The 24,644-nt window shown below is 37.5% G+C and overlaps 3 protein-coding genes across 7 annotated transcripts in view; 2 read left to right on the top strand and 1 right to left on the bottom strand.

Moving 5' to 3' along the window:
• The window catches only part of LOC106156156 (uncharacterized protein KIAA0825), a 24,549-nt gene extending 6,965 nt beyond the window's left edge, over positions 1 to 17,584 (top strand). The window contains exons 10-23 of one of the 2 annotated variants that reach the window (XM_087001222.1): positions 9,097 to 9,138; positions 10,444 to 10,597; positions 10,810 to 11,000; positions 11,350 to 11,529; positions 11,898 to 12,029; positions 12,321 to 12,411; positions 12,705 to 12,946; positions 13,311 to 13,418; positions 13,810 to 14,110; positions 14,528 to 14,666; positions 14,971 to 15,079; positions 15,456 to 15,559; positions 16,041 to 16,243; positions 16,613 to 17,584. In XM_087001222.1, the coding sequence (XP_086857348.1) occupies positions 9,097 to 9,138; positions 10,444 to 10,597; positions 10,810 to 11,000; positions 11,350 to 11,529; positions 11,898 to 12,029; positions 12,321 to 12,411; positions 12,705 to 12,946; positions 13,311 to 13,418; positions 13,810 to 14,110; positions 14,528 to 14,666; positions 14,971 to 15,079; positions 15,456 to 15,559; positions 16,041 to 16,243; positions 16,613 to 16,807 (2,191 nt within the window). In that variant the 3' untranslated portion in view covers positions 16,808 to 17,584. The remainder of the gene's footprint in view (positions 1 to 9,096; positions 9,139 to 10,443; positions 10,598 to 10,809; positions 11,001 to 11,349; positions 11,530 to 11,897; positions 12,030 to 12,320; positions 12,412 to 12,704; positions 12,947 to 13,310; positions 13,419 to 13,809; positions 14,111 to 14,527; positions 14,667 to 14,970; positions 15,080 to 15,455; positions 15,560 to 16,040; positions 16,244 to 16,612) is intronic. The other variant, XM_087001223.1, reaches the window with a different exon arrangement.
• Positions 17,349 to 19,986, bottom strand: LOC106158635 (electron transfer flavoprotein beta subunit lysine methyltransferase-like). 3 transcript variants are annotated; one of them, XM_087001229.1, is made up of 5 exons: positions 19,826 to 19,986; positions 19,311 to 19,411; positions 18,718 to 18,942; positions 18,133 to 18,263; positions 17,349 to 17,894 (listed from the first exon to the last, which is right to left on the bottom strand). In XM_087001229.1, the coding sequence occupies exons 2-5, from the start codon at positions 19,385 to 19,387 to the stop codon at positions 17,554 to 17,556; spliced, it is 774 nt and encodes a 257-aa protein (XP_086857355.1). In that variant the 5' UTR covers positions 19,388 to 19,411; positions 19,826 to 19,986; the 3' UTR covers positions 17,349 to 17,553. The 3 variants fall into 3 exon arrangements, with proteins under 3 accessions (XP_086857355.1, XP_086857356.1, XP_013390162.2); XM_087001230.1 differs by lacking the exon at positions 19,826 to 19,986 and adding an exon at positions 19,683 to 19,823; XM_013534708.2 differs by lacking the exon at positions 19,826 to 19,986 and adding an exon at positions 19,687 to 19,822.
• The window catches only part of LOC106158631 (uncharacterized), a 14,630-nt gene continuing 9,847 nt past the window's right edge, over positions 19,862 to 24,644 (top strand). For both annotated transcript variants that reach the window (XM_013534702.3, XM_013534703.2), the window contains exons 1-2: positions 19,862 to 20,030; positions 23,615 to 24,160. In XM_013534702.3, coding sequence (XP_013390156.2) covers positions 19,938 to 20,030; positions 23,615 to 24,160 — 639 coding nt within the window. In that variant the 5' untranslated portion in view covers positions 19,862 to 19,937. The remainder of the gene's footprint in view (positions 20,031 to 23,614; positions 24,161 to 24,644) is intronic.

Here is a 24,644-nt window from a genome sequence, read left to right on the forward strand (position 1 = left end):
CAGGCAACGAAGTGACAAATATGGCAGTAGAAAGGGCCAAGAAGGATAAAACCTGGAAAAACAGAACACTGCTTCCTCCATGTCCGGAACCGCGCAAATTTAGATACAAACGTAATTTAGAATTAGGCTCGAAATACGGACACCGTTGGACACTTTTAGTTAGGATAACGCTCTAGTATGACCTTCCAGATTCGCGGTCGAAATCGTTACGTCTAAACGCTACAGAGGAAATCCACACTGACAAAAATGACCAGTTTCAATCGTTTAATGTGAATTCGTTGCCTGCTTAGGTACATTCTGGCTCTCTATTCAATATTACAACCTTTAGTACGTACTCCAGCCAATGGCTTCATACACTTCCTTATCACTGGCTTCTTAATGCGACAGGTAAACAAGCCCTACTCAGCCTCTTCAAAATTGACACAACGTATTATAGAGAATACAATAAAAGTTATGACTTGAAATTATTGACATCGTCTATGAAATATTAAATGTCTCCGACATATTCCTCCCTTTCCCAAACAAAGAAAAATGGAATATATATATGAAATTTTTCTTACTTTGTAGACGTTCAAATAATTATACGGCCTTACTTAAAATGAGAATCTCAATTAAACCCTGCAAGCATTACCATGGAAACCCTATTTACCAGATTATTTTAATCTAATAATAATAATAATAATGTACGCTACACACTAAGTATTATGCACTTTGCTATTAGCACCAGGAAAATTATAGTCATTAAAACAACACCAAGGAACATATATATATGCATCAAAAAGTTAGCAATAGTAATAATAACAATGATTCTGAGCAAGCAACACCTTGAATAAGCAAATGTAAAACGGTGCTGAGAGCCGGCTGCGCCAGCCTCTCCCTATTTTTTTCTTTAGGAAGAGGGACATAGGTTTACCCAATTGCTCAGACAGCACAAAAAAAAAACAAAAAAATCGAGTTGTCTCTCGACCATTTGCTTTAACATTTCTTTCTTTTTAATATATGAGTCATTTGTTCTCTAGTTAGAGTCCATATATCTTGTGCGTAGCCAATGCGAAGTGACTACATCCACCAGTAAACCCAAACGATTCGTAGCCCACCATGACGATCGGAGCGCCGATGATAATAGCGTCGGAGAGTGCAGGCCGCCCATGCGTTGTGTAGATTACAGACAACTCGTAGGATGGAAAAGGGCGATGCCTCCATAGGTGGAACCCTCTCAGCTATCACTCCCCGCTGGTGTTAACATGTCGTAGACCACAAATCGAAGACGGCCCGGTAATGGTTGTAGCCGCGCCCTATTTGACACTGCTACGGAATTCGCTCTGAAACTGAAAGTACACTTAAAACGCAAAATGCGGATTTTCTGAAAAAGAATTCATGTTAATTGAAAAAAAATTGTTATAAGCGTTAATATTTTATCCTTTTACTCCGTCCACTGGGCTATGTGCTCTCTAGAAGAAAAAAGAAAAATATCATTAGGGTAGTATACGAAAATCATTATCTATCTACAATAATATTGGAAACCAAAATTACTTGTACATTTCCATGCTTCCTTGGGTCATGCGCTGTCTACTAGAAAAATGAGAAAAAACATTAGTGCTATGTCGAAAATAACCCTATATCCACATTAATTGTATCATAGTTCATAGAATCAAGTGACAAAAATGTGGGGTATGTATACCTGCCCTTGCTAGGTATGACATCACCCTCCTCATTCTTTATGAACACATTTTGAATCCAAATTTGAGCTCGCCATGTAAAGAAAAATAAATCTTTACAAACTAAATGAAATTCAATATCATTATATTTCAAGACTCCCAGTGGATTCTGGGATAAAATGCTCGTCTTGCTCGGCGTGGCTTCTTGGATGGTCACCTTAGTAGGCTCTTACTTTTTCTGAAAAATACAAGTTTTACATGAAATTAGCGAATATAATTTCGTGGGATAACCCAAGTACCAGAAAAAAAAGAAACAAAGAACACCTCACTAGGTAACCCCCTAGTATTATCATGAACATGTCGTTCATGAACAACCTGGCGACACTGGTCAGCACTTTAGAATATGCCGATACCAAAAGGAACATTAGCCGCCCATCCTACAAAGTCAAATAACCCTCGTAGTTTTGTCAGAGACGAATGTGCACCTTCGCTCGAACCGACTGGACCCGCCCTGGCCAAGGCTGGTACAGCCGTTTGAGAGTCATTTTACCTGCAGAAAGGGTTAAAGTTAACCGTTATCCCCTTCGCCCTTGTTCCCTGTCCACTGAGGTTATGTACACCTCCCTCAGTCTGTTCTACGTAATCCCGTGTTACTACGGCGATCCGTATCCATAGTCTACCCTGAGACTACCAGTCTCCTCTTAGACTACCAGCGGTTTCTCCCTGGTGACTTCTACCGTCCATACGGCCTTTGTCACCGCCAAAGAGCTGCCTCTGGGTCACTAGGACGCCATCAGGTAGCTGCTGCCACCCCCATTTCACCCTGGGGCTAAAATACCAAGCAATATGCTTAAAACCGCCATTTTTACTTACCCATGCTGCTATCTATGCATGGAGTCCACTTCCATATTCTCTCCCGACCCACTGTCGGTTATCCTTAACGCCTTGACAGGCTGGGGACCGTCTAGTTCGTCCCCTTCAATCTGCGACAACAGCGCATCTTCCTGTTCCGTTGCTTGGATACATCTTTTCCTAAACCTTGTATTATGTGAGTGCGTGGGCGTGTGGTGTCGTGTCATGGTGTTATGCTTGCGTTTTGCATGCAATGTTGGCCTGCGTGAAGCTGCCTGTGACTCACCTCCAACACTTACCGGCATCTCGGATTCGATCCTCTCCGCTACCTGGCTACGCCCGTTGGAGTTACTTACCGCTGCGCGCTGGTTGACCTCTGCCCTTGGAGCGTTGGCGTTGACTGGTGTGGTACCAAGTTGCAACTCAGCTCTTATTGGGTTGGGTCGTCTCCTGAAAACTCGACGCGCACGTGGTCTGATCTCATCCCAGGCTAATCCTCTGTCCACAAGTCTTAATTTGTCCCTGTTCACTACACGCGACTTACCTGTTTGCTGATGACTTACCCAGAAGACGTTCCCTCTTTGTCTGGTCACTGTCCAGACTGGGTCCCATTTTGATCCAAAAGTCACGTTATCAGGTGCGAAAACAATAACTGAATCACCTACCTCAATTTTGTTAGCGTTCGCCTTAGCGTCGAAACGTCTTTTGTTCTCTAATCTAGCTGCCTGAAGATTATCTCGGGCTGCCGTTAGAGCGTCAGACAGATCACTAAGCCGACCTTTCAAAGGATGATGGTTATTTGATGCACCTACCAACGTCGACAGTGGCATTCTAGGGTTCCTGCCATAAACTAGGAAAAATGGTGTGTACCCGGTCACTGAGGAAACACTATTCCTGTAAGCAAACAAAGCATTAGCTATCTGCTCTTCCCATGTGCGAGTATTGTTGTTAACAAGGCGGGCCAATAATCCTTTGAAACATTGATTAAACTTTTCAACTTTGCCATTACATTTGGGGTTATAAGCTGTGGTCCGCCTATGATCTACACCCATTGTTTGAAGATAATTGCGAAATTCCCCCGCGCTAAATTCGCTACCTCTATCTGTGATGATAATTTCTGGTATGCTATGTCTGGGAAAGAATTCTGTAGCTAAAGCCAATTCAACTGCTTTTGAAGACTTGTCCGGAATGGGATAACTTTCGGCCCAACCCGTTAAATAACAAATAACATTCAAACAATACCTGTTTCCCTTTGGTGATTCTTGAAACGGGCCAATCAGGTCCATACCCACAACTTGAAAGGGGTAAGCGGGCATTGGCAATTCGCCTAAGGTGGTTCTTTGGGGAGTACTTTTATGGGCTAGACAAGTTGGACATCTTTTTACCCATTTAGAGATGTGTTTTCTCATCCCTTTCCAAACATAACACTCCCTGACTCGGCAGAGTGTCTTATACACGGACATGTGTCCAACATCTTTATGGCAACGGGCAATGATATTGTTTCTGAACTGTTTGGGTAGCACTAGACGCGGATAATCGGGTTCTGTCGGATTAGGTGGTCTGACCGAGTAAAGAATCCCTTGAAGAATTTCGTAATCCGAGTCTTCGTTTTGAGCTTCGGCTATCTCCGCCGGAAATTCCGCGATTTGATGTTGTCGTATGTCATCAACATTTAATCCATCGGCTTCTATCGGGATGTTATGTAAAGCCATGCTATCAGGAAATGACCTCGGATCCACCCAATCCTCTTCCGTGTCGATAATGGCTACTTCCTCGCGCTCTGATGGGAGTCTACTCAGAAAATCCGCGCACACGTTTTTCGCGCCTTTTATGTATTCAATTTTAGGATTATATTCAGCTAAAATTGCCGCCCATCTTTGCAACCTTGCATTTTGCAGTTTAGAAGAAAATAGCGCTTTCAGGGGTTTATGGTCGGTGTAAATGGTCAAATCTGCCCCCCACAAATACGGTCGCAATTTGTTGACATTGTACATGACCGCGTACGCTTCTTTTTCGATGGTCGAGTACCGTTGTTGACTGGGTGACAATTTGTGGCTGACATACTGAACCACTCTATCTTTCCCTTGTTCGTCTGTCTGCACCAAAACACCGCCTATCGCGTGATTACAAGCGTCCGTGTAGAGTTTGTACGGCTCGTTTATTCGCGGGTGCGCCATCACTTTGTTGGACATAAGCAGTTCTTTTAATCTGTCGAAACTTCTCTGATGCTCTTCCCTCCACTCAAATCGCTCGTTTTTCTTCGTTAGTTTGTACAATGGGGCTGCTACTCTTGCAAAATCAGGGACCGTACGCGCATAATAGTTACATGTGCCTAAAAAGGACCTAACATCTTTCGCTTTTCGCGGCGTCGGCATGTTTTTAATTGGTTGTAATTTGTCGGGATTGCTGCGAATCCCGTCTTTGCTTATGATGTAACCGAGGAGATGTACTTCACTTTTGGCAAATTCGCATTTCTTTGGATGGATTTTGAGGTTAGCTTCGCGGAATCTTTCTAACACCTGACGCACATGTTCGACATGTTCCTCCATTGTTTTCGAGAAAATCACGCAGTCGTCAATGTAACAGTACACCGACTTCCCAATAAGGCCGTTTAAAACGCGATCTAACAGCTTCTGGTAGTGATTAGGTCCGTTAACCAAACCAAACGGGACGCGTTTGTATTCAAATAAGCCTTTGTGACAAATGAAAGCGGTTTTGTGCATATCTGCCTCGTCTAACGTGCACTGGTGAAACCCCTGTTTCAGGTCCAGGACGCTAAAATACGCCGCTCCTCCCATGTTGTCAAAAATGTCGCTGATAAGTGGCAACGGATACCTATCGACCTTTGTTATCTCGTTTACTTTGCGATAATCGACGCAAAATCTCATGGAACCGTCTGATTTCGGCGTAAGAAGTACCGGGGAACTCCACTGACTCTGACTCGGCCTAATCACGTCATTATCGAGCAAATTTTGTATTTCCTTTTCTATGAGTTCTCTTTTTGCCAGCGGTGCGCGATAAGCTCGTTGTTGAACGGGTCTATTGTCTCCGGTGTCGATAATCATTGGCAACAGGTCGCATTTGCCTAGGGGATTCTCGGTCGAACTAAATACGTCGCGGTATTCGTTGATCATCGCGTCAATATCGTCATTTCCCGATGACGGTGGCAACTGAACTATTTCCGCGATCAGACCTGGCCGTCCATAGTCGGTCAAGGGCCATTCTTTGTCGAAGAAGACCATTGTCTTTTGTACGCAATTTATTTCGGCATTCCCGCTCTTTAAAATATCGATCCCCAGTATCATTTCATGCCCGATGTTCGCGATCACCACGACCTCAAAAATACCGGCCCCGTCAATTTTTATTCTTGCCTTGCCTTTGACCTCGAGTTTCTCTCCCGACACACTGTAAATTTCATTGGTCTTCTCTAAAAAACACGTTCTACCCGTTGCTTTGCAGATTTTCAAAAACATGTCTAAACGCAGGCAACTACAACTGGCACCACTGTCAATCAAGCTTTTACACTGCACTCCGTTAACGGATAGTGCTACGCCTAATCTATAACTCTGTGGTCTGGTCATAGCGCCTGCGGTAACTAGTTTAAATGATTCCTTTGACGTTTTAATTCATAACATTCCGCTTTTTTATGCCCCGGTTTGTTGCAGTGAAAACATAATAACGTACCGTCTTCGCGCCAACCTGCAATATCTCGGTAAGCCCGCGGTGAACCGTAACCTCTCTGTTTACGCGATTGTTGGTGTGGCTTCTGTATACGATTTCGCGCCGTAGGAGTGTGGTCTGGAGAGTTGTACACGTGCGTTTCCACTTTTGCGATACGCGTTTGCATGCGCTCCTGCGCTTTAAGTGCTTGTTGTATGCTTTTGGAGGTCTCTTGTAATTGGGATAAAAGTAATGCCGTATCTTTATTAATCGCGTTCATAGAAGATATGTCCATATCTTCCTCTACCCTTGGTGAAACAACCGTCGCGGCAAATTTGTTTTGTGCGATGACGTTAGTCTGCGGCGCGTGATGACCTTGCGTGGTCATTTGTCGAAAAATTTCTCTCCCGCAATTTTCGTTTTCAGTCCACTGAATGGCTGCCTCCAGAGTTTCAGGTCGACCCCTGACTATTAATTCCTCAGCCAATCTCTGATCCAACAACCCGCGCGTATATGCTCTCACGATAAATCTCTCCGTATCCGCGCCACGTGGAGCGGCGTACGCGCGGCTTGCCGCCTCCCTAAACCTTCTATTAAATTCCAGCAACGTCTCGAACGATGCTTGTCGTAAAACCTCCAATTCCGATTTAAGGCGCTCGGATTCATTCGCCGATAAGAAAGATCGTTGTATGTGTTCTTTAATTACTCTCCACGGGGTTTCTAGCCTTGCCGGCTGCGTTTGTAAAAACCTTTCTATCTCCCTCCTAAGGGCCCCCCTTGACGTTTTCGTTACCAATTTAACTGCTCCCCCGACAATATCATGTAAAGAAGCATACATTACCTCTAGGTCGTCTAAGTACGACCTTACCTCCGACACCACTGCTCCGTCGCAGACTGTTATACCTTTAGCCGCCTCTTCTATTCTCCTCTCTTTGATAGAACGCACATGCCCTCCTTGAATGTCCTGTGCAATTATTTGCAGCGTCTCCACGAGTTGCTGCATCCCCTCGGCCATTGTGTAAGCTCAGATATTCCTCTTGCGAAACGTAAAAATTTTAACTGGCGAGCGACGCCAAAACGTGTCCGGAACCGCGCAAATTTAGATACAAACGTAATTTAGAATTAGGCTCGAAATACGGACACCGTTGGACACTTTTAGTTAGGATAACGCTCTAGTATGACCTTCCAGATTCGCGGTCGAAATCGTTACGTCTAAACGCTACAGAGGAAATCCACACTGACAAAAATGACCAGTTTCAATCGTTTAATGTGAATTCGTTGCCTGCTTAGGTACATTCTGGCTCTCTATTCAATATTACAACCTTTAGTACGTACTCCAGCCAATGGCTTCATACACTTCCTTATCACTGGCTTCTTAATGCGACAGGTAAACAAGCCCTACTCAGCCTCTTCAAAATTGACACAACGTATTATAGAGAATACAATAAAAGTTATGACTTGAAATTATTGACATCGTCTATGAAATATTAAATGTCTCCGACATCCAGAGGACTTTGGGGACTTACTAAAGCTAACAATTGAGACAACCTACTTCCGGTACCAAGGGCGTATTTACGAACAGGTATATGGAATGGCAATGGGCTCTCCACTCTCTCCTGTCCTGGCCAACCTATTCATGGAAGAGTTTGAAGAGCAGGCACTAAGAACAGCCACCCACCCACCAAAATTTTGGGCCAGATACGTCGATGATACAGGGGTTATAATACAGAAACAACACGAGGAGGAGCTTTTCCGACATATCAATGCACAACATGACAGCATTAAGTTCACAATAGAAAGGGAAGATGACAACCAGACATTACCCATGCTGGACTTACAGCTTATTAGGAAGAATGATAACATCACAACAGACATTTATAGAAAACCTACGCATACAGACCACTACCTTCAGTGGACATCCCACCACCCTGTCCAACAGAAGATATGAATCATCAAGACGCTGATGCATAGGGCAGACACACTGATAAAAGAGAAACCCAAGGTAGAGATAGAGAAGGAAAAAATCAGAGTGGCTTTTAGAAATTGTGGTTACCCAGAATGGGCTATAAAAGAAGGGGAAAAGAAAGGAAGAGAAAAACAACAAAGGCCCGAGAACATGACTGAAAAAGAAAAACCCAAAGGATATGCAGTACTACCTTACATGAAAGGGGTTAGTGAAAAGCTAAAAAGAGCATTCAGAAAAAGGAATGTAGTATTACACCATAAGGCAGGACAGACACTAAGAGGCATCCTAGTATCCCCAAAGGACAAATTAGACCCAGGAGAACAGTGTGGAGTTGTATACCAGTGTGAGTGTCAGGTGTGTGGAGAGAAATACATCGGAGAGACAGGACGTTCCTTAACTGAAAGAATCGCTGAACATCAAAAATCGATCAAAAAACATGATAAAAAATCTGCCCTCAGCCAACACCAGGAACAGACAGGGCATTGTATAACATCAACAACCATAGAAGACATAATAATCTTGGAAAGAGAGCCACGAGATCTACACCGGAAAGTTCTTGAAGCAATTAACATCCGCTTACATGGGGCCATGTTGAATCGGAATGATGGGACTGAGCTACCCAACCTCTACCTACCACTCCTAAGGAAGGGGCAGGCAAGGAGTGGGATCTGACCAAATAGCACACCAGAGGGGGTGACAGGTTGTCATACCTGTCACAACCTCATTCCCTGATGAAATCTGACTGCAAGCAGATGAAATATTGGATGGTAAGATCAAACTAATATAAATAGCTATAGACAAAAAGAATCTTCACAAGTCTATTATTTTTTGTAGTTTTTAGTTATTTCTATCAGTTAAATCATTCATGTACCCTCAGCAGCTTTTAGTTCTTGCTGCACTCTGCTCTGCTTTCAAAGGTCTGACTTTCCATAATTTTACTTTGGTGTGATTTTATTTCAGAGAGGTGTTAGTTGATCCTCTATTTCATAAACCTAGTGCCAGGTAATGCATGTGTTCAGGCTTTGAAAAATAACACGTTTATCTGACAGCTAGCAATTTGTCTCACTTTTGAGAATATTTATTCACAGCTTGTTTGATATTATTGAAATTTTTTTGTGTATGGAGTTGCTCCAAAGGTTTTGCTAACTGAAGCACTATTGGTGGTTGTAAAATATAGCATTTTGCATGCATATAAATAGATACAGACACATATACAGCAATATACTAAAAAAAAATGCAGATGATAATTGCATTGTCCATGACCATGACTAAATATGAATTCATGCTTTTGTCATTTTGAAGTCTGACCTAAATATTTAAATAACGTTTACATATTAAATAACTGTTTAAGTTGAAATGTGCTAAGAATTTGTATGAACAAAGTGCAAGTTTGAAAATCAGCTTTATTACCTTAGAGAAAAAACATCAGCATTTTTTTAAAATATGTATTTTTGCATTGTTTACTACAAAACTGCCCCCCCACAAATATATGATATTAAATAAAGAGTTTCTGTGAGCATACATCTGAATCATTATTTTAGAGTCCTTAATGTTATTGCTAAAATTTTTTTACTTTATATACATCATATATGTCTGTATATTTTTCAGCTTTGCTGTTTTGTTATTGTTGTGATGCAGTGAATGCTTTGACAACTAACTGTTGACTTTTTGAAAATTGACTTTGTTTTAAGCATTCAAAGTCAATCAACTAAAGCTCAGCATAGATTGAAATATGTATTTTCTAATTGCACTTTTAATATTAAATCTGTGTGTATCAACATTTATGCCAGCAGTGATTAACACCATATTGTAGTCATCCCACCATTTCCATTGCACTCTCTAAAGAACCATTTCCTTAATGAAATATTTACCAACAATTAACTATATATCATGAGATGGACTTAAAATCTCATCCATAAGTTTTTAAAAATAATTTCACAGTTAGATTTTATCTTGAATATTCTCTTCTTTTGGGCCATAATTGCCTTTACATTCAATTCTCTTCTTTTATGTCCTTATTAGATGGCTTTATGGTGTAGCACGTGACAACTTTGATGCACTCATTTTTGTGTATTGTGACACTGACTGCAGTTTTTGAAACATTTGTTCAGTTTAAATATATATATTTCTGGAAATCAGATAAGGTTGCATTGTTTTGAGAGAGCTCCTCAGAATATCAAACCATACACCCAAATTATTTTTGTTCCAAATATTGGAAATTTAAGCAAAAGTTGTGCTTTTTGCATTTTTTTAAAATGATTCAAAATACCTCTCACTATTCTAATATGTTCCTCTTTTTATTTTCAGTAAAAAGGTGTTTGTGACAGTATATCGCCAATACTGCCACCTGGTGGAGAGTCTATCCCAGCATATTGTAGACTTCCACAATAATGTTCTCATATCTGGACTCCTGCATGATGCAGAGAGCCATCATTTTGCTGATGGCAAAGAATTTTATGAGGTAAGTGTTTTTTGTTTACTTAATAAATACAAATTTGAAAAGAAAATAATGGAATCATCTGGAAGCGATTGCAGCATTTGAGAATTTAAATGCCAGTCATGGTTACCAGGGTTTCCGGAAAATATAACTTACAATTACCAGCACTACCAAGACCAGGTGTTTTAACAGATAAATTAGTTTTCCACTGAAAAAAAACTGTGCTCATTTTCCAGGATGAAAGGTGCTCTTTCTCCATCCAGATGTGGAACCTCCACATGCAACGCCTTCAGCAGGACCTGTGGTCAGTCTGTCCACCTAGACTGGCTCAGAACATTTACACCGCTGTCCTACAAGAATCTTTAGCCATCTTTGCCCTGAGGTACAGCAGGATTAAACCATCATACAGAAGGACAAAACAGTTTAGGTGAGATGGTGCATTATGGGAGCTGCAATGTGGTATTTGGCTTTTTTTTAGAGTCACATGGTTTCAGAGCTTCTTTTTCAGCATTTTTATAATTTGATGTGTATTTTTTCTACTGTATAGCTTCCTTTTTGTCATATTTATGCACACATTGGTGAAATACATTTCCAGAAATTCTTCTGAATTCATTCATAGACATCAGCGGTGAATAAGAAGTGACAACACTTAAATAACTTGCAATGAGGAGCAACCTGCTACATGTATATTTTAACTATATAATTGTGTGATTTTCATATTCTGCTGAAACTATAACTAATAATGTTGTTCATGATTTTGTTTTCTCACATTTAAGGAGTGACATAACTACCATCCTGTTGTGCACCTCCCAGCTGGTCATCCCGTCCTGTGACAGTGTGTCCAAGCTGGTGGATATATGTCCAGTTTACCAAAACCTGTGGTCAATTCACAATCACTGCAGTACCTTGTTGTCCACTCTGGCCATTGTTACATCTCCACTGGACATCCTCTACAAGTAAGATATTTTTTATTTCTGTGTTATATTTGTCCATATCTTGTCAGTGTTGCCCAGAGCTTCAGATTGCTGCTGAGGATCTCAAAGTGTGACTGGGACTGTTCCAACATTTTTATCAAACGAGCATCATGAAGGAATACAAAATGAAATTTCGTTGAATTACCATGGATCATTGTGACAGTTGCTATTTAAGTTTGAAAATCTTTTTTATACACCTTTTATTAAAAAAAAAACAAGTGATATGACCATTTACTTGAAAGATATTCCGTGTGATTGTCTTTGACATGGTTGTGTGTTTCATTTTAAGTATATAGTTATATGATTTAAATAATCTTTACTTCAATTTAAATTTTCATAATTCTTGACAGAATTTTCAAAAGAGGATTGCATGGCAAGAGGAAAAAGTCTGAGGCTAGAGCTTCATCAAGTTTGCCACAAGGCCACCCCTGCCAGTGGCTTGGATGGATGCACCCAGGTGTTTTTAAGTCAGATTGGACAAGGTAAGACGGCTGTTATATTGCAGGACAGCTTCAAGGCTTGATTTGAGCTGTGGCTTCTCTTATGTTTTTCTCTAAAACTTTCGCATTAAGTTTTGGTAAGCCATATTTTCAATGTTGTAAGAAGTTTAATTTGTAAGTTAACATTTTAAAAATTCTCCTGGACTACTGATACTTGCTAGTTAGAACTTCAACTGCCTCAGCCTTGCTTTAAAAAAAACTAGCAGCATTTCCAATATTTTTTAATTCTTAATGCATCACTTTATTCACAGAGCATTCTGCTAAATTTTCTAGCTATGATGACATGCAGACCACCACTGCCCTGTACTTACAGCTGTCCTTACTAGCCAGTCAGCCAGAACCTGCATGGATGCTGCTTTTGCAGGTAATATATATAATATGAAATGAACAAAATTTTAGGGCTCTTGGTAACAGAAATGTGAATATTTTTTGTTAATGTTTTAGTTTATCCATTGACTGGTAGAAATGCAGGTAGATTTATAGATGACAATACTGATCACTGAACAAAAGTACAAGTGCTTTACTATTGCTCCTACTTATAGTATAATAGTTATTATAAAAATTATCATTGTTATTGTTATTATGATGATGATGATGAAGTGAAATTCTGCTTTGATAATCATTACCTGGTTAACAAAACAATCATTGATATTGCAGACCTTACTGATGAAGGATGTGACTCTTCCTATCATGTTGTTAACCCACTATGCCACTAACAAGTTACCTGCTCAGACTCCCCCAGATGTCCAGCAGTGTGGTGGCATGGGGTGTTGTGAGAAGGGCTGCCCTCAGCTCTGTGGTCAACCTCAAAGCCTGTACCAGCCTTTCTTTGATGTGCTCGTGCGGTGTGATCATATCCCAGATGCTTTGGCCAATGTCATCTTACCTATAATAGACAGGTATGCTTTAAAGTATTTGTTTTCACTGTAATTTTGATGTTACCTAAACTACTATCACTAAACACCACAGGCCTGCACCACAAAAATTTGTAAGTTCTTGTGCAAAACCATAGAAGTTATCTACTTTTATGCCTAAAGTAAGGGTTTCCTAATGAAAATAGTTATTTGTTAATCGATCCAACTCTGTGGGGACTCTCGTTGATTTTAAATATGTCCTATTGTGTACTTTAAAATATTGTTTTATTTGTTAGAAAGCATTTACTTAGGAATTTGTGTTTGTATATACATATATTCATCTACTTGAACTAAAAAATAGAGGACAAGCGAATAATAACATTGTAAAAATTAACACTGTTTTTTCTAGGACAAATGGCTGGAGTTTGTTTGCTGCTCAAGCTATTCCAGGCAAGACAGAGCTAGTGCCAGAATGGCTGTCCTGCCTTTTTGATCTTTTCAATCCTGTTGTGGAAAGGTGAGTTTTTAAGCAGACAGGCATTAATCACAGCCAAGGCATCAGACTTAATTTTAAAACATTCTAAAACAATTTTGCTTTTGCTTAATGTTACTGGCTGGCTTTCACCTGGTAAGAAGTGAATGGTATTATTAGCAGGTGTATTTCAAAGTAGAATGGGGAGGAGAGTGTTTCAACTACGCGCATACAGTTTTGAACTCACTTTCTCATACATTGATATTTAGAATACTCTTCATCTTCCTTATTGTTGCAGTACGTCTTTGGACTAGACCCACTGTTTGAGCAAAGTGTGTAGTTTCATTAATATCATGTTCTTTTGTTTAATCTGCAAATTCTACATGACATACATGTAACATTGCATTGCATTATATTACACTACCCTATATTCTAGGATAATTGGACCTGCTGTTTGTCAGATCTTGAAGCGCCAGTCTGTCAGTGCTGACATTCCGCCATTGTCAGCCATGTTGGAAGAGCTCCCATGTGGCTGTGATCTCATCAACCACCCGAATAAGGTCAAAGATATGGATGCAAACGAGGAACTTCTGGGCATAGCATTGTCTCAGGTCTTACAGGCCCTTGGTGAGGAGATATATGCAATCCCACAAGCTGTAGGGGTGTTCTTCAATATGCTTCAGTCCAGGCTGCAGGAAAAGGGCATTGAAAGTGCACAGGATACTGCAGGTTTACAGGTAGTGCATTTGCCCACAAATTTTTAATTTTATACCTCACTTCTTTCAGTATATTAGCTTGATTTTCTGCATCCACTAAGTGGGTTCCTGGTATCATGGAGTAATTTTAAATGATCATTAAAAATAATTATAATTTATGAATTATTATAATTATTTTTTTCTTTATGTGCCAAAATGTATTTTACGTACCTAATTACTTTAAAAAAATTATTTTGAAGTTAATTTCATCTGTAACATTTCACATCTCTCTAATTGTTATAGTTTTCTTCAGTAACTTAACACAGCTTTTTTTTTTATTCCAACTAAAATTTATTTATATTTATATATATATATATATATATATATATATATATATATATATATATATATATATATATATATATATATATATATATATATATATATATATTATTTCAGCTGCTGGCCAGTTGTCTTCGATACAAACTGTTAGACAGTTCCTTTATAGAGAGCCTTACAGGGATGCATATCAGGGTAGCTGAGAAGGAACTCTTCATTAATCTGGGAGAAACTCTCTTTCAAATTCTTACTGATTCAGGTACACATTTTGTAACAGTGTTTTTGTCCAGAATTGCAAAGAATAACTAAAATACAATCTATGATTATATTTTCTTATTAGTAGTAAAATACTTTTATTCAAGAAGGAAAGTTACATGTGCTTTTTTTGAAAACTGTAGTCAAATAATTAATGTTTTTTTCGATCTGATATGTTCTTATCCAAAGATTTATTCTGAATTACAGTTAATAGAGACTGTGAAATTATAGCATTGAAAACTGCATAGTTTTGATGTAGTAATTTTTAGTGATGCATGCAGTTGTAATGGTTTTACTTTATATTCCAGTGAAGAAAGGCAGTTCTACACCGAGAATCTGCAAACGCTACTTAAAGCAGCATCGAGCATGGGTGCAGGAACAAGTGAAACAGATCAAAGCATATTTTCTCTGTCATGAGTAAGAATTTCCTAGTTCTTAAATCTTTACTCCACCAACAAACAAGCTAAGATTGATTATCAGTCACAAAAAGTCCTTGTGTGTAAAGGAAATGGCATGCCGTTTTAAAGCGTTAAAACTATGTTTGAAGGATAAAACTGACTATATACATGCATTTCATGAAAGTAATATGAATACAGAAAGACACCTTCGCTTCAGTCTTTTTTATCTAGATTTTGGGATGAGACTGCCATTTAGTGAAAAATTCAGAATATATGGCATGGGGTCCAAGGGACTGCTGAGGCCAATGATATTTTTGACTCTAGAAAGGTCAGAAATCTGCTGATCGATGAAAAAATCTCATTCCTGTACATAGACAAAATATTTCTGATTTCAGTATATTCAGTGTAGAGGAGGGTAATCTTATGGAGGGGGCACCTTCAGAGTTTACCCACTGCCTGATGACAGCCTATGCCAGTAATGTGATGAACTCTAGCACAGGTTGGTAGCTTAGAATTCTCCTGTATGTGTTTTATGCCTAATGGTTGTCTTTAGCTTTACTTCAACACAAGACACTTGACATTGTGGTAACCACAATCAGTCCATCAGGCAAGAGTAAAACAATATTAAAACTAATCATAGATATGAGAAAATATGATACACAATGACCAAATCAATTACTGTTGTAGTAATGGGTTAAAACAAAAGGTACAAATAAAGGTGGAAGCTTTGATTAACAAATGTTAGAAACAAAGGCATCAATTTTTTGTGCAGTTGTCATGGACAGTAATAAGCAAATTACAGGGTTAACATATATAACAGATCAATTCAAACAGATCTCATTTTGAATGAGATGAAGAAAAGGGCCATTGAAACACCACCTGCAAACCTAAATTCAGTATTAAATGTTATTGTTTTATTCATTTGCCTTCAAAGCAGATGATATGTAATGATTCACAATGAATTTTTTTCTCCTGTTTAGGAATGAAATCTCTAAACCAGATTTACAACTTTGTGTTGAACAACAAAGACTGGATTGTGGCCCAGCTTGACATTCCACTCCTTGTCCCAGCACTAGAGCCACCTTGTGGTCATGAATTTAAGTGTGATTTCCAACCTCCTTGTGTCAAGGAATATAATCCTTTGGAACAATTCCAGAAGATAGGACTTTTTTCATTTGACCATGTAAGTTATATTATTACATATATTTTATGAATTGTTGTTTTTTTTTACCTGGACCTTGTACCATCTTGAATGTATGATGGGTCCAAACCTGGGCCATATTTTCAGCTGTGCTTGTACGTGTACATAAATATAATGCCTTGCCCCTTTTTAAAGAACAATTCATTCCCTTACTCAATATGCAAGGCTAAGGAATACATGTTACCATTTGCTTGGCTGTACATTTGGGGATATTTTTTAAATTTACATGAGGGATGGTTAACAAGTATCATAATCTTGTTGAAAATACTTTTAAAATGGTTGATTTTGCTGTTTGGAATGTTAATTGGCTCTTAGCCTGTTAAACCACGCCTTTTTGTTTTTCTGTTATAGAATTACATCACTGAATTTGCTTTCAACTGGACAGAGTTACTGAAAAGTGACCTGGGTCTCAGTGAGCTTGGCTTCAAGACTCTTCTCTACCACAGACATGACATGCAAGATGGGGCATATTTGGAACAGGGAGAAAAGAAACCTGTTCAAGCTCTGAAAGCTAAATTTGATGTTGAACCAGCGGAGTTGGTTTGATAATGTGGTGCAATCAATATAAGTGTCTTCATTGTACTTACAGGACCTCTAATACATGTATTTGTATGTTCGTTGTGCCAATATTTATTTTTATATGTAGTATGTTAAAGTTGATAATCTCTCCCTTTTGTACTGCACAGTACTCGTGTATTGGGAATTACAGTATTTTATAATTAAATTAGGTAAATGTCATGTTAAAAGGGCATGAAATGGAGGCTTCATTATTCAACGGGTGTGTAGCAATACACAAATATGATTACTCACAGTTACAAATAAGTTTTTGCTTCTTCATGATCTGTGATTGTTGTCTCATCCATACTTAGATTAAATGAGAAACATTTAGTTTTTGTAACTGCATGACAATCGGATTTGTAATTTCTGTCTTTGAATTAAGGTTTTTAATAAGGTTTTTCTTTTGTCATCATTTTCCTTTTTTCTTTTGTGTAATCTTTATTATTCACCAATGACAATTATTTCTCAGTACTTTATGGTGCAGTGCTCTTATTGTCAAAAGTTCCTCTTCTCAAAAAATTGGGAAAAATTAGGTTCCGAGGTAATGTTGACATCATCTTTATTAATTTTGAACAAAAACTGACTAGAAATTACCAAAACCTAATGTAGAATTTTCTTTTTTCAAATAATTTTTGACAAAAATGTTTTACTTGCTTGCTCTAGTCTTTCATGAAATATGTAAAAGTGCTAAAAAATCTCTAAAAAACAGAAACATGTATGTGAAAAACAATAATTTATGGAATAAATTCCCATACAAAACCAGAAGACAGTCCATAATTTTCTTCTTTGCATTCATCTGTTAAGTCATACTCAGCAATTAATCTTAATTTTGTCCTAATGGGATGGTCCAACATGTAAATCCTGCAAGGATCCCCGACAAAAATCTTTGTGTTCTGGCCTGCAAGCATGTCCATCCATTCCAGCACTCTGTCTGAAATGTCTTTGTCATAAAACATATCTCCCAGCAGAAGGATGTCCCAATGTTTGGAGTGACCTATAAGGTTTTCTGTAGATATTTCAATGTTTGGATAAACTCCATTTAATTCTGCATTCATCTGAATGGCAAGAGCCGCCACTAAAAAAGAGTAAAAAAAGATAATTACCGAATTGAATTTTTATTGTTGTTCATATGTAATGGTATCAGATTGTGACATATGTAAGTGGAATTTCAGTGTTAAAACAGTAAGCTATTTGTGACATAATGTAAGAAATATTGTTTAATTTTAAAAAAGAAAATATTGAAGTGATATAATATATATAAAAATGTTTGAACATAAAAATCTGCTTCTTAAGAAAGTAAAGCACAATTGTACCAGGATCTATGTCATTTGCCAAAACCTGTTTTGCTCCCATCATGGCAGCAGCTATTGCACTGGCTCCACATCCACTGCCTATGTCAGCAACCACTTTACCTGCTACTTCTTTACCATTGTCCAATAAGTACCTGATATGAAATACACATATATAGATGAATACTGCAGAATGAGGATATGGAATACAGCACACAATGGCACTAGCTGCTAATGGGTGGGGAACCTTTTGGAACAACTTGAAAACCAGTATGCATGTGAAATGTAGTTACTACCAGATTAGTTATAATAATTCTACCTTTAATTTTTAATAAAATGTACATTCTTATGAATAATGCTTGAAAAGCTTCTTTCACAAAATAAGGTTACCCCCTGCAAAACTAAATAAATTATATAAAAAATAAGATTTTTTAAAGTAAAATGACGTGTCCTAGCTATTTCCATTTATGTCGATTTCTTCTATCAACAATAATTAATATACAGTCACCCCAAGTTGCAGAAATAACTAGCCTCTATTCTCAGCATGCCAACTGAAAATCCTAGATGCAAGCTGCTAACACTAGGGCTGCAAACAGTCAATATATTTACCTGGTCAAAGCTTGCCCCCCTGGCCAGTAGAATGCCCAGTAAGGGTCACTGAAAATGCAGTCCTCTATGCCTGCATACCACAGAGGACATGTGGGAGTCATTAGATGTAACTGAAGTTCTGGAGTCAGGTGGTTTGTTGTGACCTCGGTATGTTTTTTGATCAGCTCCCTGTAGTCCGAAGACCTGCTTGCGTTATGGTTTTGTTGTGTGCAGTACTGGTATGTTCTAAAAAAAAAAAGACATTTTTTTATTATTGAGCCATTTAAAAAATCCATATATTACCACAGCAGTGAAACCATCTATTTTACTTGATATAAAAAGATGCAAAAATTAAGTTTTCAATAATTCTAAACATCAGCACATTTTTTTACATACCAAGGAGAACAGAGGCTGAATAACACCATCGGATGTAATATCAATTAACATTCTATTAATAAAATACACAATGTCCATCTGTATACTGTAAATGTATGCTTGGTGTTTATACATGTAGATCGACAACATGTCAATGTAAAAAATTCATAATGAAAATGGACAATGAAAGACTAGGCCAGAGACAGGATAAAATAGACCTGCACTTTCTTTAGACATACCCTGATCTTTTTCTCTTGGCAACTTCTGACAGTGGAGACTTGGAGAAAATTTTTATTCTTCTTGTTAAATTCATCATACTGTCACTTCCATGGCGGGCTTTCTATAGAACAGAGACATAGATCTACTTACTAAAATGCATGTAGTAGTATATCATATAATAGCATGTAAATAAAATCTTTTAAATGTCATTGCATGTTACATTTTCTGTAAATTGGAAGGTGATTAATTGTACGTTTTCATATAAGATTAATCACTAAAATTGGCAGAGATTCTTTTGCACAGATTTCTTAACTAGTATCAGTAGTAAGTACAATGAATGTTACACTGTCAATGTACATGTACGCTGTACATGTAATTTGTAAATAACGTACTGACTGCAGTATAGTTCGTTTCCAACAAACTGTCAGACAAGGATTTCATGCATGAGACTCTTAATTGGATTCTTCTCCCAGCTAGCTCAGTGAGGAAACTACTATTATCGTGCAAACTGTCTCATTTTCAATAAAATTCTTGCCCTGAAGGCCTAGGTCTGTGACAACTCGTGGTCCCACTGATTATACACTGTCGCCCGGAAGAAGGGGAATCCGTGACGTAGCAAGACCATGTGACCGTGGTATTTTATCAACATGGCGTTTGAAGAGAAGAGGAAGTGCATTTGGCATGCATTTAACGCTCTAGACGAACACCAAAACGATGCTGTTCAAGTGTCACAATTAAAGGTATGGTTGGAATATGCCTTATGCAAAAGTTTAGAAAGTTTGGGATTGAACTAAGAATCGAAAGTTACTTTTTGCACCACATTAATGAGATATGCTCCAGGTCACTGCATTGCTTTAAACTGTATCAACATCCTGGGAGTGCCAAGGGGAGACGCAAAAATGTATTGCAATTTCAACAGTGGCATTTTAAAACACGTTTGTAGTGTGTAAAATAAGTTTATTTAATCCTTTTGTGAGTTACCCGTTATCTGTTTGGAAAACTGTAACTCGATCTATATTATGAATGAGGAAGTTTGCATACTGATGTATTCATGTAATCAGTACGTAATTTGAATTATGTCAAGCAGAATTAATGTGCTCACTTCCTTGATTGAAGTTTATCTTGAGGGCAGTGATTCATATCAAGTGAAAAAAATAAACGGTAAAAATCACGACTAGTTGGAAAACGATTTTAAATTTACATGTTTACCCTTTATTAATTAGAGTTTTAAACTACACGTTTTGTAAAAACATCTCACATGTTACTGTTAGTATCCATGTACAGTAATGATTCATGATGGGGGAGTTTGATTGTCATATCAGATTCTGATATGAAGCCAGGGTTGTGAATAAAACTCATTCACAAATTTAGGCATAACGGTGATTTAAGATGTCTCATGTCTTGTTAAACATGAACACATGCACATGTTTACACAAAACTGTCTGATGCAAACTGCATTATTTATTTAAATTGTGATTTAATTTTATTATTTTCCTAATTTTTGGTCAATAAATTTATTTATTTATTTATTTATTTATTTATTTATTTATTTAATTATTAATGTTGCAAACAGAAGAAGCTTGTTAACAGTGTGTAAATCATTACTAGGGATTCCCAGGTGAAGTGTAGATAAAAAGGGCTTGTTTTAAAAACAAGCCAACTAGGCAGTTCCGAATGAAGCTTTCTTGGCCTTTAAACTTTTTTCTATTTTAGTCAATTGAGATTAAATCCAAAAGTATTCAGTGATTAGAAAGATTTATGATTTTATGAAGTTTTGACTCTTATCAGACAAAAAGGCTTTCAATAAAAACCTTGTTTTATGATCTTGGCTGATAAAAAATGAACCACACCTTTAAAGTCTTACGCCTGATGAACTTTTCTCCTAAACAATACCTTGAGATTGTGAAATTGGTCTTTCATTGTCTCATGTATAAAGATGATAAAAATGAATCTTTTTAAAGATACTGAACTGTTTTTTTTTACCTGTAGGACATGACAGAAAGGTCAAAACAACAAGTCTCACTGGTAAAAATATGTTTGGTCTTTTAGAAATGTTTTTCTTTTTTTTGTGCCAATGCCTTAAAATTGCATGGATATCTGTTCTGTAGTGACTGAGAGAGAAAAAAATGAATCCCAAACTAACTTTTTGATGCAAAACTATGCTGCTGCATTAGCAAACTAAGGAACTGTAGTTTTTAAAAAGGCATCTGAATACTAGTATGTGAAAAATTAATTATCTTCAATTATCAGTTAGTTGTTAGTTGCATGGTAATAGTGCTTTTGTGTCTACTCATCAAAATACATACCCCCCTTTAGTGGATATTGAACACATGTTTACATACTGTTATTGCATTTATATCTCCAAACTTAAGTAGCCTATTGTTTTCTCAAATTGGACAGGTTATTAATTAAAAGATCCAAGTCCGTTTTGAAGTTTTCTAAGAAGGGTGTAAATCAGAATGTAAATACTGATACTATTTAGCAGTCTCATAGGTAGCTCAAAGGTACTGATTATTGTGACCTACAGATAGATAAGTAAATTTATTTAATCATTGACTGACATGTAATTTTTTTCACATTGACTCAGACTCTTTTATTTGAGATATATATTTTTTTGGGGAAATTTCACATGAAGTGTAAAAAAATGAAATTAAAAAAAAAAATGACAAAACACATAAGTTGATTAACAGGTCTGTAACTAGCAAGGGTCCTTTTTCTGAAAAAGTATACCTTTTAGCATGAAACCCTTGTGTACCTTGATCAAATTTTACCCAGAGCAGACCTTTTCCGGACAAAAGGTCACTTCGTTCGAACCCTGTGAACCCCCCCTGGCTACAGGCTTGATTAACAAAATGTGCCTTTTTGTAAACAGGGTTGGTAGACAGAATTAATTTGGGTTTTTAAAACAGATGATGTTTAATTACAATGTTTAATGGGCACAGGAGTCAAATTTTTGTGTCACTAGGATTTTTTTACTTGGGAGTGGGGGTCTAATCTGTAGTGTGGACACTTTTTGAGCATGAAAACCAAACATTACAACAGCATCAAAATTGTACCTAGTGTCAGTTGTAAATTTTCCTATTTACTAGTAACAAACCTATCCCCAATGCCTTTTTGTCTACTAGTAAGGAAATGGTGCAGAAATCTGATTTCTACAAAATTAGGGTTGGTTGCACTCATTAACCAACTTATTAATTTTGTCTGACCTTCCTTTCAGGTGGCTACTATCTGATTTATTCTGGATTGAATTAGATCAAAATTATGGGTCATAAATTTAAAGTGACAAAGTGCAGGATTTTAAACATATGATAGGGGCATAAACCACTTCTTGTTGAACTTGCTTGAGGACAAGAAATGCTTCTTGATCATATTTTAACAGATAAATGCCATGAAATAATGTCTCCTAAAAATGATCAACTTTACCATCTTTTTACAAAGCTCCCCGTTTTGACACAGTGTAAAATAATATGGAATCTGGAATTTTGGTTCAAGTATTGAGCTCAAAGAGATGTCAGAAATTGAGAATTAAAGCATGGGTTGATATTGTTAAGTTATATAGTACGGTGAGTGTCAGAGGATGGTCAGAAAAAATACAGTTTAGCCCAGGAAAATTCACGAAGTATGAGCTTTTTGCTGGAAAACTAATCCTGTGCCCCTTTAGGGTCAATTTTAGACTACTAGTACATTCTTTTGTTTAACTGGGCACTTGGCAACAGTGCAATTTTGGTTTTGTAGGTATGCTCCTTAACAACATGTACTGCAGACTTGTTGAACTAAAAAAGTATGTTATTCATACCTTGCAGCATTTAATGTATATTATTGCCTTCTTATCTGATAACGTGTTTCTATCAGGTGCAGGACGTATACAGTATATGTGAACCATAAAAAAGGCAATCATTTTATCAGTGTCAAGTATGTTACAAAACATTAAGGTCATGTAGCTTATATGTGATATTTTTTATGATGGACCTATTTATGCAGTTATAATGCATAATGAAGAGTGGTGTCTTCGTAATGCTGTAAAAAGTGCCCTGTTTAGACATTTTGTTCTACTTGCTAGCTTGTCTCAGCTTTTCATCTCCAACATGAAAACTTAGAACTATGTTTTCTGTTTGAATGTTGGAAATGAAAAAGCCCAAGCCATCAATGAATCTTATGAAGTCAAAGACTGAAGCAATGTTTCATAATTGATATATAATCCAACTATGTATTAGTTACAGTAAATCTTAAAATATATTTCTAGAATAATCAGAAAAGAGGATTTGTACTCAACAAATGATATCGATATGTATTATATATCATTTGGGTTTTCTGTTACTTCCAGGTACTAACTCATAACATAGCCAACACTTTGGGTGTACAGCGAGCAGAACAAAGTTTAGACATGCACCAGTCTTCGACAGCTCTCGGTTTTAAAGACTTCCTTCATATCGTCCAGTCGGAAATATTTGACCCACTTTTGAACTCCCCCAATGAAGTCGATTACAATAAAGTAGATGAAGTGTGCTGGATGGTATGTAGTAAGAAATACCTAAAGCGTGAACAGGCTGTCCTCAGTGATGATGGAGTGTACAAACTTTGGAGAGTTTTTAATTTTTTGGCAGAGTGTGACTCTGAGGGCGTGCCTCTGTTCCCAGTGGTGATGGACTGCGATGAGGTAGCCTTCGTGTTCAAGGAATACACAGAAACGGTCGGGGAGACATGGAATGAAAAAGACTTTGAAACTATCAGCAAGGAAATCCCCTTGTTTAATTATCACCAAGTATTGAACTACATGGAGTCCCATTGCGCCAAGGACCAGCAAACCAGTGTGGTCTCGGCAGGCTTGCAGGAGCTGTATAATCAGTTTATAAATGATGTTATACGAAAGGTAAGTTGTTACGATTCATAATATTATGTTTACAACTATGTGCATGCATGAATGCGCACAGCTAGGAGCTTATGCAGTGTATGGCATATGCATCACTGTGCAAACAGTATAATTTGACAGAATGATTTCAGTGTCCAGGTATGAATGTGATTTTTGATGTTTTTTGCTAAGGTATGTAGAATCAAGTATCAAAGATAAAATTTGGGTAAATGTATATTTTAATAAAATAATTAATGCAGTATTACTAATTAAGAGCAAATTAAGGTTACATGGCATGAAAAGAATATTAATATCTGTAACATCATTAAAAATGTAAAGTGGTTAACTTTTCAAATTGAGTTTGTCCTATTTTTGTTCTGTAGACAGTTTACTGACATAGATACAACCTAAGTAAAGTTATTGTAAAGATTGTAACAGTAAAGTAAATTTTTGTGTGCAAGAATAAAAAGGAAGGTATTGTTTAGTTCAATAAGTTGCTGAACAT

This window comes from Lingula anatina, chromosome 1 (genome assembly GCF_051362555.1).
Source record: "Lingula anatina isolate TDL-2025a chromosome 1, LinAna3.0, whole genome shotgun sequence".
Taxonomy (NCBI): Eukaryota; Metazoa; Brachiopoda; class Lingulata; order Lingulida; family Lingulidae; genus Lingula; species Lingula anatina.

What these genes read in the sequence shown, in the direction of transcription:
- LOC106158635 (XM_013534708.2), bottom strand. Translation starts at nt 19,731, where the DNA reads ATGAAATCCTTGTCTGACAGTTTGTTGGAAACGAACTATACTGCA. An exon ending in GCCAAGAGAAAAAGATCAGG is followed by an intron (nt 18,943 to 19,310) that starts GTATGTCTAAAG and finishes TTTTTTTTTTAG; the next exon opens with AACATACCAGTACTGCACAC. An exon ending in GGCAAATGACATAGATCCTG is followed by an intron (nt 17,895 to 18,132) that starts GTACAATTGTGC and finishes ACTCTTTTTTAG; the next exon opens with TGGCGGCTCTTGCCATTCAG.